The sequence below is a fragment of the Elephas maximus genome, chromosome 21 (assembly GCF_024166365.1).
Source record: "Elephas maximus indicus isolate mEleMax1 chromosome 21, mEleMax1 primary haplotype, whole genome shotgun sequence".
Lineage (NCBI taxonomy): Eukaryota > Metazoa > Chordata > Mammalia > Proboscidea > Elephantidae > Elephas > Elephas maximus.
The window spans coordinates 54,101,039-54,114,028 of NC_064839.1; the positions used below are offsets into that span (position 1 = coordinate 54,101,039).

General features: G+C 57.3%; 2 protein-coding genes across 2 annotated transcripts; one reads left to right on the forward strand and one right to left on the reverse strand.

Moving 5' to 3' along the window:
• Positions 1–4,264: 4,264 nt before the first annotated feature.
• CDT1 (chromatin licensing and DNA replication factor 1) lies at positions 4,265–8,524 on the forward strand. Its single transcript, XM_049864606.1, has 10 exons — positions 4,265–4,574; positions 5,174–5,296; positions 5,370–5,524; positions 6,068–6,265; positions 6,360–6,505; positions 6,682–6,782; positions 7,046–7,234; positions 7,518–7,655; positions 7,736–7,937; positions 8,151–8,524. The coding sequence occupies exons 1-10, from the start codon at positions 4,311–4,313 to the stop codon at positions 8,312–8,314; spliced, it is 1,680 nt and encodes a 559-aa protein (XP_049720563.1). The 5' UTR covers positions 4,265–4,310; the 3' UTR covers positions 8,315–8,524.
• Positions 8,525–9,344: 820 nt separating this feature from the next.
• On the reverse strand, positions 9,345–12,342 carry APRT (adenine phosphoribosyltransferase). Its single transcript, XM_049864607.1, has 5 exons — positions 12,186–12,342; positions 11,736–11,842; positions 10,179–10,312; positions 9,891–9,969; positions 9,345–9,735 (listed from the first exon to the last, which is right to left on the reverse strand). The coding sequence occupies exons 1-5, from the start codon at positions 12,263–12,265 to the stop codon at positions 9,593–9,595; spliced, it is 543 nt and encodes a 180-aa protein (XP_049720564.1). The 5' UTR covers positions 12,266–12,342; the 3' UTR covers positions 9,345–9,592.
• Between the last annotated feature and the right edge of the window lie 648 nt (positions 12,343–12,990).

The window sequence follows — 12,990 nt, forward strand, 5'->3', positions numbered from 1 at the left end:
AGGAGCAGCCCTCAACCAATAAGGGATGGAGTTGGGGTATAAATACCTCAGCTCCCTAGCCTCTGAGTGAACAACTCAGAGGGTGTTCTACAGCACCTCCCAGAGGTCCCCAAAGGAGTCAAATCCCAGTTGCCCCCAGTGGTCATCTGCTCATAAATATACCTTTCACTGGCTCTCTCTTCCCTGTCTCACCTCCCACCCCTCCCTTTTCCCAAGACTAGCTTCCAAATAAATGATTTGCCACCAAATCCTTATCTCAGGGTCTGCTTCTGGGGCACCCAAATGAGGACCCTCAATGGTACCTAAGTCACACAGCGGGTGGTGGCCAGGTGGGAAAGGAGTCCACATCAAAGGCGGTGGTCTCCCTGGATTTCTGATGGCCCTGGGGCCTGTTTCCCACCTTCTCACTCACACAGCACTGGGAAGGCCTGAACCCAGTGCAGCAGCCTGTGGTTCCAGGCTGGGGGGTGGGTAGGGGGCAAGAGAAACATAATGCTGGAGGAGCCTGCTCAGGCTTGGAGGCCCTAGGGGAGGCCTCCCAGCCACACCACCTCATCAGCTTATCTGTGGAGGGCAAGGGCTTGGGCAAACAGCTGCTTCAGGAGCCAGATATTGAACAGATACTTGTGGTTAGGTCCAGCTGCCTCTTCCTCTCCAAGACCAGGTGTTTCTTTATTTTCTAAATGTGGAACAGAGAGTGAGGAGCCACCATGTTGCTGTGAGAGGAGACAGCTCTCTCCTTCCTGATGAGAGACCTTGAGCCAAACAATTTATTGCAGTTGGTCTTATGGAGAGGCTGTGCCTATAATTTTTGCTTTCATTAGAGTTCTAGAATTCCACATGCTTTTCCTCCTTAATGCATGGCAGGTTTAAATTTGGAGTGTATTCCCCTCAGACTCACAGATCACTTTCTGTTCCCTTTGAGAAAGGCCAGGTTTTCCCATCTTAATTAGAATGGGACAGAATATTACGGCTGGAAGAGACTCTAGAGTAAGGGTTGTCATGCAGAGTTGGGCGGGTTAAGCCTGCACACGGTACCTGGCAGAGGGGACCGGTGCCTGGCAGAGGGAACCAGTGGGGGCTGAAATTTGCCCAAGCTCTGCTGGCAGAGACATGTGCGATGTTTACTGACGTAGCCTGCATTTTTTCCTAAGTTTCACAAAGATGCTTTCTGGGTTAACTGTCATCTGGTCCAGGGGCTTTCAAACTTTCTTGTTCACAATCAACAGTGAGAAATACATCCCCCTCAATATTTTATTTTGAAAAATTTCAAACATATAGAAATGCTGAAAGAATTTTATAGTGAACACTCACATACATACCAACCAGACTCCATAACTAATGTTTTACTACACTTGCTTTATCGTGTATCTATATGTATACTTATCCCTCCATCCATCTTATGAAGCCCTGGTGGCACAGTGGTTAAGAGCTCGGCTGCTAACCAAAAGGTGGGCAGTTCAAATCCACCAGCTGCTCCTTGGAAATCCTATGGGGCAGTTCTACTCTGTCCTATAGGGTTGCTATGAATCAGAACTGACTCGACAGCAACGGGTTTTTTTTTTTTTTAATCCATCTTTTGATGCATCTCAAAGTGTCAGGCATGAGCACTTTTCACCCCCAAACCACATATGCATGCATGCCATTGACTAGAGTTCAATATTTGCTTACAATTTGTTTTTTAAGACAAATTTACATACAGTGAGATGCAACACATCTTAAACATACCACTCTGTAAATTTCAGTAAATTCATACATCTGTGTAATCCAAAACCCTGCAGAGATATAGACCATTTCCATCACCTAGAAAGTTCCCTCATCTTCCTTCTCAGTCAATTCCTGTTCTCAGACCCCAAAGGCAACCACTGTTTTGATTAAGAAATACATTTGACACTGTGGCCTACAGCACAAACACCAGCACAAAACTCTAACAAAACGGTAGCCTTAAAAATGCTGTCAACTCTCTACATTGATTTCTTGATCCATTAATAACTTACAGTTCACAAAACATGGATCTAGTTGCCAGCCCTCTTCTTACAACTGAGAAGGGGAGCCCCGGGTCAGTCAGTGTTCCCCCTCCCACTACATTACCCCCAACACTCTCACTCTGGAGATTATTTTGTGTCAACTGCGCCACCCCACTGAAGTTTCCGTTACTTTAAAATTTTAAATAGACACATTCCTGCTTTTTATAGAAAACTTAGAAAAGATGGAAAAATAGAAGCCTTTCCCAGCCCTCAACCCTCCCAAAGACAGCCACGTATTTCCTTCCCTTCCAGACCCCAGAGCTACACTCCAAGGACCGGCCTGACTGCATTTTTCTGGTCTGGAATGAGGGGTTCTGGCACCAGGTTCTCAAGCTTTCCAGGTAACCTAGGCTTGATGCCTATTTTTCAGAGAACAAAAGCTTTACACTCTAAGAACTAGTGTTTTTTTTCATCTCAGCCATTTTTGAAGGCCAAAATCAAACCAAACCCGCTGCCTTCGAGTCGATTCCAACTGCTGACTTTTTGGTTAGCGGCCAAGCTCTTAACTACTGCACTGCTAGGACTCCATTTTAAAGGCAGCCCTTCCTTTGTCTTTTTAAAAATAACAGCTCTATTGAGATGTAATTCACATACCATGAAGTTTACCCTTTTAGAGTGTAGACTCACTGGTTTTAGTATTCAGAGTTCTCGGTGGTAGTAGTATTCACTTGTGCCCTGGTCACCACTAATTCCAGAACATCCCATCACTCGGAAAGGCAGCTCTTTTTTTAAATTTTTATTGTGCTTTAAGTGAAAGTTTATAAATCAAGTCAGTCTCTCATACGAAAATTTATATACACCTTGCTATATACTCCTAGTTGCTCTTCACCTAATGAGACAGCACACTCCTCTCCACCCTCTATTTTCGTGTCCATTCAGCTAGCTCCTGACCCCTTCTGCCTTCTCATCTCGCCTCCAGACAGGAGGTGCCCACATAGTCTCATGTGTCTACTTCATCCAAGAAGCTGATTCTTCACCAGAATCATTTTCTATCCCATTGTCCAGTCCAATCCCTGTCTGATGAGTTGGCTTTGGAAATGGTTCCTGTCTTGGGCTAACAGAAGGTCTGGGGTCCTTCTAGCCTCAGTCAGACCATTAAGTCTGGTCTTTTTATGAGAATTTGAGGTTTGCATCCCACTGCTCTCCTGCTACATCAGGGGTTCTCTGTTGTGTTCCCTGTCAGGGTAGTCATTAGTTGTAGCTGGGCACCATCTAGTTCTTCTGGTCTCAGGCTGATGTGTCTCTGGTTTATGTAGCCCTTTCTGTCTCTTGGGCTCATGATTACCTTATGTCTTTGGTGTTCTTCATCCTCCTTTGCTCCAGGTGGGTTGAGACCAACTGATGCATCTTAGATGGCCACTTGCTAGCATTTAAGACCCCAGACGCCACTCTCCAAAGTGGGATGCAGAATGTTTTCTTAACAGATTTTATTAAGGGCAGCTTTTTGAGGAGCATTTCCTGGCTGGTTCAGATACCGGCCCCCCCCACTCCTCAGCTGTTGACGTGGAAGTTACCGCAGCCCTCTGCCTCAATTTATCCCTACAATGAGGCGGCCCACGTCGTTGTAAATTGTTAAGGATGACTGAGGAAGACCACGGGGAGCGACCAAGGAACAGCCCTCCCCTCGCAGTGCACGTGGGCTGCCCGGGTCCCTGCGGCCCTCCTTGTGATCCCTGCACCTGACGGGGTCCTTACACTTGTCCCCAGAGTTCCCGCACCCCATGGGGTCCCTGCACCCCACCGATCCGCTCGGGTCAGTGCGCAGCTCTCCCTGCCCCGTCTGAAGCTGCGCGCCGCGGGAATGTGGCTCGTACCACCGAGGAGCTGAACGATAATTGCACAAGTTTTACTTTTAAATTGAACTGTAAACACCGGACAGTGTACGTATTTCCCTGCTCAGCGAGCCTCAGAGTTTTGGTAGGACTGCATTTCACTCTGACAAGCTAGCGTCCAATGGAGGTGTACTGTAAAATGCATAATACACACCGCGATTGGAAGAGTGCACAAAAGCGGAATGTGGAGGTCTCGTTAAGATCTTTAACGCGACCAACCCCTAGACCGGGCACCGACCCGGCGGTGCCGCCAGAGCTCCCCGCGCCTCAGCAGTGTGCTGCGATGCGCATGCGTCCGGGGGCGTCCATGCTCGTTCCACGCCTCCGTCTCACGCCCGAAAAGTTGAGTCTACGGCGGGGCGGGGCCTGGGCGGGGCCTAGCGCCGGCTCGAAAAGCGCGGGCAGAGCAGCGCGAAAAACCACTTCCGCCCGGATCTTGGCCTAGTGTGCCATGGCGCAGCGCCGCGTCACCGACTTCTTTGCGCGCCGTCGCAGCGGTCCCCCAGCCTGTCTGCCGCGGGCCAAACAGGCCCTGCGCACCCCGAGCCCTGCGAAGCCGGCGCCCGGCGTTCCGGCCCCCGCTCTGAGTGACCCGCCTGGTGGCAGCCGCAAGCGCGCCCGCCCCGCCGCCGACCCCGCGCGCGATGAGCCCGCGCCGCCCGCGCGCAGGAGGCTGCGGCTGGCACCGCCGCCCGCCCCGGAGCCGGCCGACCCGGTGGGAGGGGAAGGAGGAGAAACTGAGGCCCGGGCAGGAGGGGGCAGACCGAGGGGGAGGGGGACCCTGAGGCCCTAGCAGGACAAGCAGGGGATGGGGGACTGAGACCGAGTGGGAGGGGACAAATTGGGGTGGGGAGCATGAAGGGGAAACAGGCTGGGCTGAGGCAACCGACAGTGGAAGGGGCATGGGAGGGAAACTGAGGCCGTCAGGAGGAAACAGATGAGAAATGGGGAGGGGGACTGAGGCCTGGGTGGAAACGGACGGGGGTCAGTGGGGACTGCAGAGAGGGTCAGGATTTTGGCTTTGACTGAAGTGGGCTGAAAGAAGCCATGGGTGCATTGGAGCTGGGAAGGCCTGAGGATGTTGGCAGGTTGCAAGTCTGGGCTAGGGGTCAGCCCTGGGTAACAGACCAGCTGGTTGCCCATGCCTTTCCCAATTGGTTTTAGCAGAGAGCAGGTGTTTTTGGGCCAAGTGGCGTTGATTCACAGGACTGCCCTGGGATCCTAGTGACCTGAGGCTTCATGGGGGCTCCATTCCTGAAGAGTGGTGTGCCCGGGGTCTTGACACTTGCTCACTGTGGGTCCTTCCCCACCCAGGTCCCCAGCCCCAGCTCCTCTGTAGCCTCTGGCTCTCCAGCCCGCTCTCCTCTGAGTAAGAAGATAAAGAAGGCCACCATCCCAGCAGGCCAGCTGCCCTGCCTGGCAGCCCAGGGGGACAAGGTGAGGAGGATGGGTGAGGGCAGAGCTGGCAAGAGGTAGGGTGATCACTGGGCTGATGTGCCCTCTGTCCTAGATCCCCAGGAAGGACACCGTCTCTGAGCTTCAGGCCTGCCTGCAGCGGGCACGGGAGCTGGGTGCACGAGTCCAGGCGCTGAGGGCCCATTCCCAGGAGGAAGATGCTGAGAAGTCTGCCATGCCAGAGCCTGAGAGGGGTCCAGTGGAGCCATGGTGAGCTTGGTGGGGCTGAGGGAGTAGCCATATATGGGCTGGGGCAGGGGGCCCAGTCTTCCTACCAGGGCAGGCACAGTCAGTGGGGCCTGACTCCTACACCCACCTTCCAACTCTGTCTCCGCTACCCACCCACCTCCTGTAAAGAGGCAAGATAACCTTTGCTTTACTGTGTGTGTACATTTCAGATACCGTCAGTGGGTGTTCATTGAGCACCTGTGTGAATTGTCATGTTTTTGTCCCTCCAAGGCCTGTTATCCTTGTTCCATTTTTAGACAGGAAACTGAGGCTAGGGAGGATCAGGAGCCTGCTGGAGCCACGGGGTAGCAGAGCTGGGTTTGAAACCGGGTTTCCCTTTCTTTCTCCCTTATACTGCTCATAACTAGGAGATGGGTGCAAGGGCTTTGTAAACTATAGAGTACAGTTTGTCCATGCGAGTGGTTTTCAAGCCCTAGCTCCTGGCAGTGTCCCAGGCCACCATGCCTGCTGCTGAGCGCTGGGGGTGTGTCGGTAAGTGCCTCTGACCAGGTCCTTCCCTCACAGTGGCGAGAAGGTGCCCGCCTACCAGCGCTTCCATGTCCTTGCCCAGCCTGGCATCCCAGGCCTGGCCCTGCCCTACAAGTACCAGATGCTGGCTGAGATGTTTCGCAGCATGGACACTGTTGTGGGCATGCTATACAACCGCGCCGAGGCTGTGACTTTCGCTAAGGTCAAGCAGGGTGTCCAGGACATGATGCGTAGGTGAGCAGCCTGCGGGGGCCTTGCCTGGCCCGGCCCTGGGCTCTGAAGGGTGCATTGCCCAGTTCTTTCTGACCCTCATACCCTCACCCTAAAGGCGCTTTGAGGAGCGCAACGTGGGCCAGATCAAAACCGTGTATCCTGCTTCCTATCGCTTCCGCCAGGAGCGCAACATTCCCACATTCAAGGATGGCATCAAGAGGTCGGACTATCAGCTCACCATTGAGCCGCTGCTGGACCAGGGTGAGTGCCGGGCCCACAGGGGTCTGGGAGAGGGACCTTGGAATCTTGGTTTCCCCATGACATCAAATGGGAGGCCTGGCACACAAAGGCCTCAGCTCCCAGTCTCTGGCTTCTAGCCCTGGGGCCTGGTCTGTGCTGGGCAGCCGTGGTTAACTCAGGTCTGGACTCTTCCGCAGAGGCCAGCGGGGTGGCCCCCCAGCTCACGGCATCTCGGCTCTTGCAGCGGCGGCACATCTTCAGCCAGAACCTGGTGGCTCGGGTCAAGGAACATCACAAGGTAAGTGAGGGTGGGCCAAGGCCCTGGGTCAGGTAGGCCTGGTCCTTGGTCGGCTCTGCTCTGGCTCTGCTTTATCGTCCACGCCAGCTTCGCTGCCCACGCATGAGTGGCCAGTTTCTGGATCGGTCCCTGGTGCCCCAGGAGGCCAGTCTGCCCCCAAGTTAGGCCCCAGGGTGCCTCTGCCTTCTCGGCACCTGGGGCCCCAGAGTACTGGACCCTGAGGGGTTACCCATCTGGGCCTCCATTCTCCCACTCCTCCACAGGCCTTCCTGGCCACCCTAGATCCTCCCATGGAGGTGCCTGAGGACCAGCTGACCCGCTGGCACCCACGCTTCAATGTGGATGAGGTGCCTGACATCGAGCCGGCAGAGCTGCCACGGCCACCCCCTACAGAGAAGCTGGCCACTGCCCAGGAGGTGCTGGCCCGAGCCCGAAGCTTAATGTCACCCAGGGTGAGGCTGGGACCCTGGGGGTGGTTCGAGGGCTTGGGTGGGCCCCAGGCTGGTGCCCCAGGAAGGCCAACCTGCCCCCACGTGGTGGGTGGTACTTGATTCGTCCACGGCCCATGGAGCTCAGGCTGCCATTGCCCACTAGATTCACTCTCAGTCCTCAGTCGACAAGGACAGGTGGCCAACATGCTAGGGGTAAATGGGGGCCTGGAAATAAACACAGGGCTCCCAGGCAAGGGGCTGGGAGTGTGGGCTCCTTGTGACCTCTTCCCCATCGCTCCCTCAGATGGAGAAGGCCTTGAGTGACCTGGCTTTGCGTACAGCCGAGCCCAGCAGCCCCGGGTCCCCCTGCCCAGTCCTGCCAGCCAACCCGCCTGCCACCCCCAGCGCCCTGAAGGGGGTGTCTCAGGCCCTGCTGGAACGGGTGAGTTGTACCAATCCTGGCGGGTGGGGGTGGGGGTGGGGTGGGGGGCTGCCCACTGACCTGCCCTTGTGCTCACCCAGATCCGGGTCAAGGAGGCACAGAAGCAGCTGGCACAGATGACACGGCGCCCAGAGCAGGAGCAGCGGCTGCGGCGGCTTGAGCGGCTGCCTGAGCTGGCCCGTGTGCTGCGTGGCATCTTCGTGTCTGAACGGAAACCGGCACTCACCATGGAGGTGGCCTGTGCCAGGATGGTGGGCAGCTACCACACCCCCATGAGCCCTGGTACGTGCAGGCACTCTGTGACTGGGAGGGAGGAGTGTGAAGGTGGCTGGCCTCTGTGCAGAACCACCACGGCCCAGGAAAGGCCTGCTGGACGCACTGCGACATCACAGGTCTACACACAGGCACAGGGATCAGCTGAGGTCACAGAGCGGGCCAGCAGAGTCCATCCCTGTGGCCCCTGGCCCAGGTCATGCTCACATGTGTTCTCCACAGGGGATATGGAGCAACACCTGCAGCTGCTCGCTGAGCTGCTGCCTGACTGGCTCAGCCTGCACCACATCCGCACTGACACCTACCTCAAGCTGGACAAGGCTGCCGACCTTGCGGGCCTCACTGTGAGACTGGCCCGACTGGCCCGCACCGAGGAGGGGCTGTGAGCCACGTGCTGATGCCTGGACACAGCTGGGTCTGTTTTTTATTTTCCTTTCCTAATGTGATGTATTTTCTCTCCCTTCTTCAGAATTCCTGGTGGGGGGCAGGGGATGAGGAGGGTGCTCCGAGCTAATTGGCCCAGGGTCTCCTGCCAGCTACGTGGTGGGTCTGCCTCATGACTTGTGTACAGCCTGTTGACATTAAACTGGTTTCTGTTGGTGGCTGTGTCTGCTGTTGTTGGGGCAGGTCCCAGCATCGTTGGTGGTTGTTGTGGGCAGTGGGACGGGGGGTAAGGGCAGCTCTGTGGCCAGCACAGTTTCAGAGAGTGTGGCAAACAAAATCCCAGACACACTCCTGTTCTCATCCTGAGACCCGGGAATGTGTGATCTTATGTGGCAGCAGGGACTTTGTAGATGGAAGATGACCCTGGATTATCTGGGTGGGCTCAATGCGATCACAGGGGGCCTTAGAAGAAGGAGGCAGGAGAGGGAGAGAATTTGGAGATGCTATACTTGTGGCTCTGAAGATATAGGAGGCTGGCTCAGGAATGCAGGTGGCTGGCCTCTAGAAGCTAAAAAAGGCAAGGAAACATTCTCTCCTAGGGCCTCCAACACCTTGGTGGTAGGACTTCTAACCTCCAGAACTGAAGATGATAAATTTGTGTTATTTAAACCACCAAGTTTGTGGTAGTTTAAGAGGAGCAACGGGACTCACTGCATTTACTCTCTCCTGACTGACTTTACACAGCTCCCATTATCTGGAGCCTCAATGGCACCCACAAAACAGACCCTGCAGCTCCTCCTGCTGGGCTCTCATGGAAAGGGAGGGCCAGGATCCTTAGTAACAGGGAACTTGTGCTGAGCAGTCTAGTGCTGGCCACCCTCAGAGGTCTGAGTCACAGAAGAGGGTGACTGAGGCAGGGGTGAGGAGACACGGTGGGATCTGGAGCCTGGTACTGAGCTTTCAGGCTCTAGGGAGTGCATCTCCACATCCCCAAATCTAGATCCTGTCCTGGGTAAGGATGACAGCAGCTGGTACTTGTAACAAAATTGTTTATTCTCATTTTGCTGTGTATATAGATGGACCAGCTGTGGCCTGGGCTGGGCTCTGCCACCAGGGCATGGGCTCCAGGCCTCAACACTGCTGGAACCCACAGGAAGGGCCTGCACCCACGGGGAGAGTCACTGGGCCACTGAAATGATAAAAAAAAGTCACTGCAGCTGCCCAGGCCACACTTTCTGTTCTGAGTTGGAAATGCTGGGTATTGGGGCTTCCCTTCCGGGTCACTCATACTGCAGGAGAGAGAAGAAAGGCACGGTGCCCAGCTTCTCCCGCCCCTTAAGTGAGGTCAGCTCCACCAGGCTCACGCACTCCAGCACCTCGGCCCGCAGCTGGCCCAGCAGCTCACAGGCTGCCTGCATGGTTCCTGTGGGATGGAGGGTGGGTTAGGGCACCCCAGCTCCTGGGCTCCCATTAGCATCCAGGATCTGGCTGTAGAGTCCTGGGGCCCCACCTCACTCTGTATGGGAAAGCACACATCCCCACCACCACCAGCACCCCGGTGCCAGGCTGGCCCCTTACCACCCGTGGCCAGCAGATCGTCCACTATGACCACCCTCTGGCCAGGCTCCAGGGCGTCCCTCTGAATCTCCAGCTCAGCCTGTGAAGGAAGGCAGCGCAATGGTCCTCACCAACTTGTGCCCGGCCCAGGCCTACCCTTGATTCCTGGCCAGCTGAGCAGCCCGACCTTGAGAGTCCCCATGTCTGCTCCAACCACCATGTCCCCACTTGACTTAGGGTGCAGCTTGGGTTCCCCAAGCAAAGGGTTCGCTGTGCCTGAGCCCCAGGTACAGCCGCCCTCCCTCTCACCTTCCCATACTCCAGCGCATATGAGGCAGACAGAGTGGGACCTGGCAGCTTTCCACGCTTCCGAATGAGCACACAGCCCAGGCCAAGTTCCTGGGCCAGGGAGGGGCCGAACAGGAAGCCACGAGAGTCAAGGCCTGGGATGAGAGCTGGGGAGTTGGGTGGCAGCCACATGGCACTGCAGCATGGGGGACCCTTGGGGCCAGCACTGGACGGGGACAAAGAGCCACCTATTCCAAGTGGTCCCTGGCCTTGCTGGCTCCAGTTGGAGATGGCTGCCATCTGTCCACATAGCCTACATCTGCTGAGCATCCCCTATGTGCAGGGACTGCTTGGACCCAGAGGTCAAGGGTACAGCCAGGGACCAGGTCAGGCCCACATGGCTGCCCATTGGCTGAGACATTGGGCAAGTCACCTGGTCTCCCTGCAAAACTCATGGTACCTGCCCCCCCCCCCGCCCCCCGGCTGGTTGTGATGTGAGAGATACTCAGCACAGGGCCGGCATGGGGGTATATGCATGAAGACAGCCCCTTGTCCTCTAGATGCAGTGTCTGGCCAGGGGCTTCTCATCAAGAAGGAGACACAGCCAACAGGCCCAGCTGCTCCACATGGTGACAGGACATGCAGCACAGAAGGGAGGCTCCACTCAGCCCAGAGGTATGGCCAGGGGCAGGAGGTGTCTTCAGGAGATGGCCAAGTGAGGGAGGACTGCCTAGCCGTGCCCCCAAGCAAGAGCTGGTGCTCTCCTGGGGTGGCAGGGCCACCAAAAAAGTCTGCAGCAGGGGTGGCAGGGCCTGCCTAGCTGCACCTGCCCCGTGGGGGTGGGTCCCCTCCCCTCACAGAGAGACAAACCCCACAGGGACCCCTGGTCCTTTTCCCTCTTGCCTCCTCCCTGGGCTCTTCCTGTGACCTCTGATGTGCTTCTCTACTGATGTCCTGGCACCTGGCAAATGACCTGGTACACAGTAGGTGGTGTTCAATGCATGCTTGTAAAGAGGGAATGGAGAAAACAATCTCAGCCGGTGGATTCAGTTCACACCCTCCAGGGACAAACCCTTGGGCACCTGCCTCCGGGCCTGAGCAGGAACTTGGGTGGGGTGGGGGGGCTAGCTCCTTGGCCTCCGTGTGCTCCAGGGGCAGTAGCCCTTCTGAGCAGTGGGAGGGGAGACCCATCTTACAACCACATGAAAGGTCACCACCAAGCCTGGAGTGAACTCAGGCCAGCTCCCCTTAAGGCCCCCAAGCCCTCCCCTAGCAGAGATCGGAGCATGTGCCCTGCTCCTGGAGAAGAAGAATTCACGGCCCCATACCGACACCCCGAAAACTCCCACCCAGGACACCTGGTGCGCAGTAGGGGCTCGGTGATGGTGAGGCCTGGGTAGGCAGGGCTGGTCATGAGACTCCTGGAGGGCAGTTCAGCCACCTGCACGGGGAAGCCCAGGAGGGAGGCCGGGCCAGCCAGAGTTACCCTCCGGCACGCAGAAACCAGCGTGGCCTGGGGCCCAGACACGGCTCCTGACGGTCACTCGCCCACGGACGGAAACACTGCTCCCCGCTTGCCTGCGATGTAGTCGATCTTGCCGCCATGAGTCTTCTTCAGGTGACTGGCCAGGAGGGTGATGGACGCGCGGAAGGAGTCGGGGTCCTTCAAGAGGGGCGAGATATCCCTGGGCACAGAGGCGGGCCTGGTGAGCCGGGCAGCAGGTCCGCAACGGGAGAGCGGAGCCTTACCCTTCCCAGCCGGCCCCCATTCTACGGAGCGTGAAACCGAGGCGCACGGGGGTGCGATGTCTTCCCCAAGCCACACAGGCCGGCAGGACCTGGCCGAGCCTGGCACTCGGGGCGAACTGAGCGGGCGCTAGCTCCGCCAGCAGTTCTGCATCAGGCTGAACGGCGGCTCCAGCGCACGGGTCCGGGGGGCGCAGGCGGCCGCGCCCAGTGTCCGGGATCTGTCCGTCCGTCCGTCCGCGCGGCCCCACGTGGCCCGGCCCTCCCAGCCCGCTCCCGCACCTGAAAAGCACGCCCGGGACGGGGAAGTCCGGGAAGGTGCGGATCCCCCGCTCCACCAGCTGCAGCTCGGAGTCCGCCATTGCCGGTGCGGGCCTGGGTCGATGTCCGAGGGAACGCGGTCCCAACTCGCGGCTCCGCGCATGCGCGATGCGGGACGTGATGGACGTGGCGCCTGGGCGGGGCGTGGCTAGACTCGGCGGAACGCGACGGGCGGGGCGACTGCGCGGGGTGGAGCTGTAAGGGTGTTGCAAGGGCTCCAGGCACCACCGCCTCTCCAGCGCTACCGTATTTCTTCGGATCTAAGGTGTTACCGATTTTAAGACGAACCCGCCATTAGTATTATACTACTGGAAAGACGCGGGGACACGCTGTCCGGCGCGGCGTCAGGGACATCCAAGAGTGACTAATGCGCGAGGGCCGTCGGTGAATAAGATCTCTGCACAAGGGAAGCCCCGCCTGCCCGAACGCGGAGGGTGAGTTTTTGGCTTTGGCGGTTTTGACCGGGGCGGGGGTTGGGGGGTCGTACCTGTCAGGTCCTCTATCCGTGTTTTCTCTGGGGGGACCCGGATTGTCCGGGAATGTCGGGAGTAGCCCTGGGCGGTCCGGTGGCGTACTCTCTCTCTGGCCTCCCGGCCAGGTCTTAGGGCCCGCGACGGCGGGAAGAGCCGCTGGGGGTGATCCTGCCGGTTCCCGGCCTGGGCTCCGCCCCCCACTTGCAGGCTTTCCTTCCGTCCCTGGCCTGCTGCCCTGCCTTTTCGTTCTGGTGTTGGGCTGACCCTCCGAGAGTGGCCTGGGTGAAGGAGGC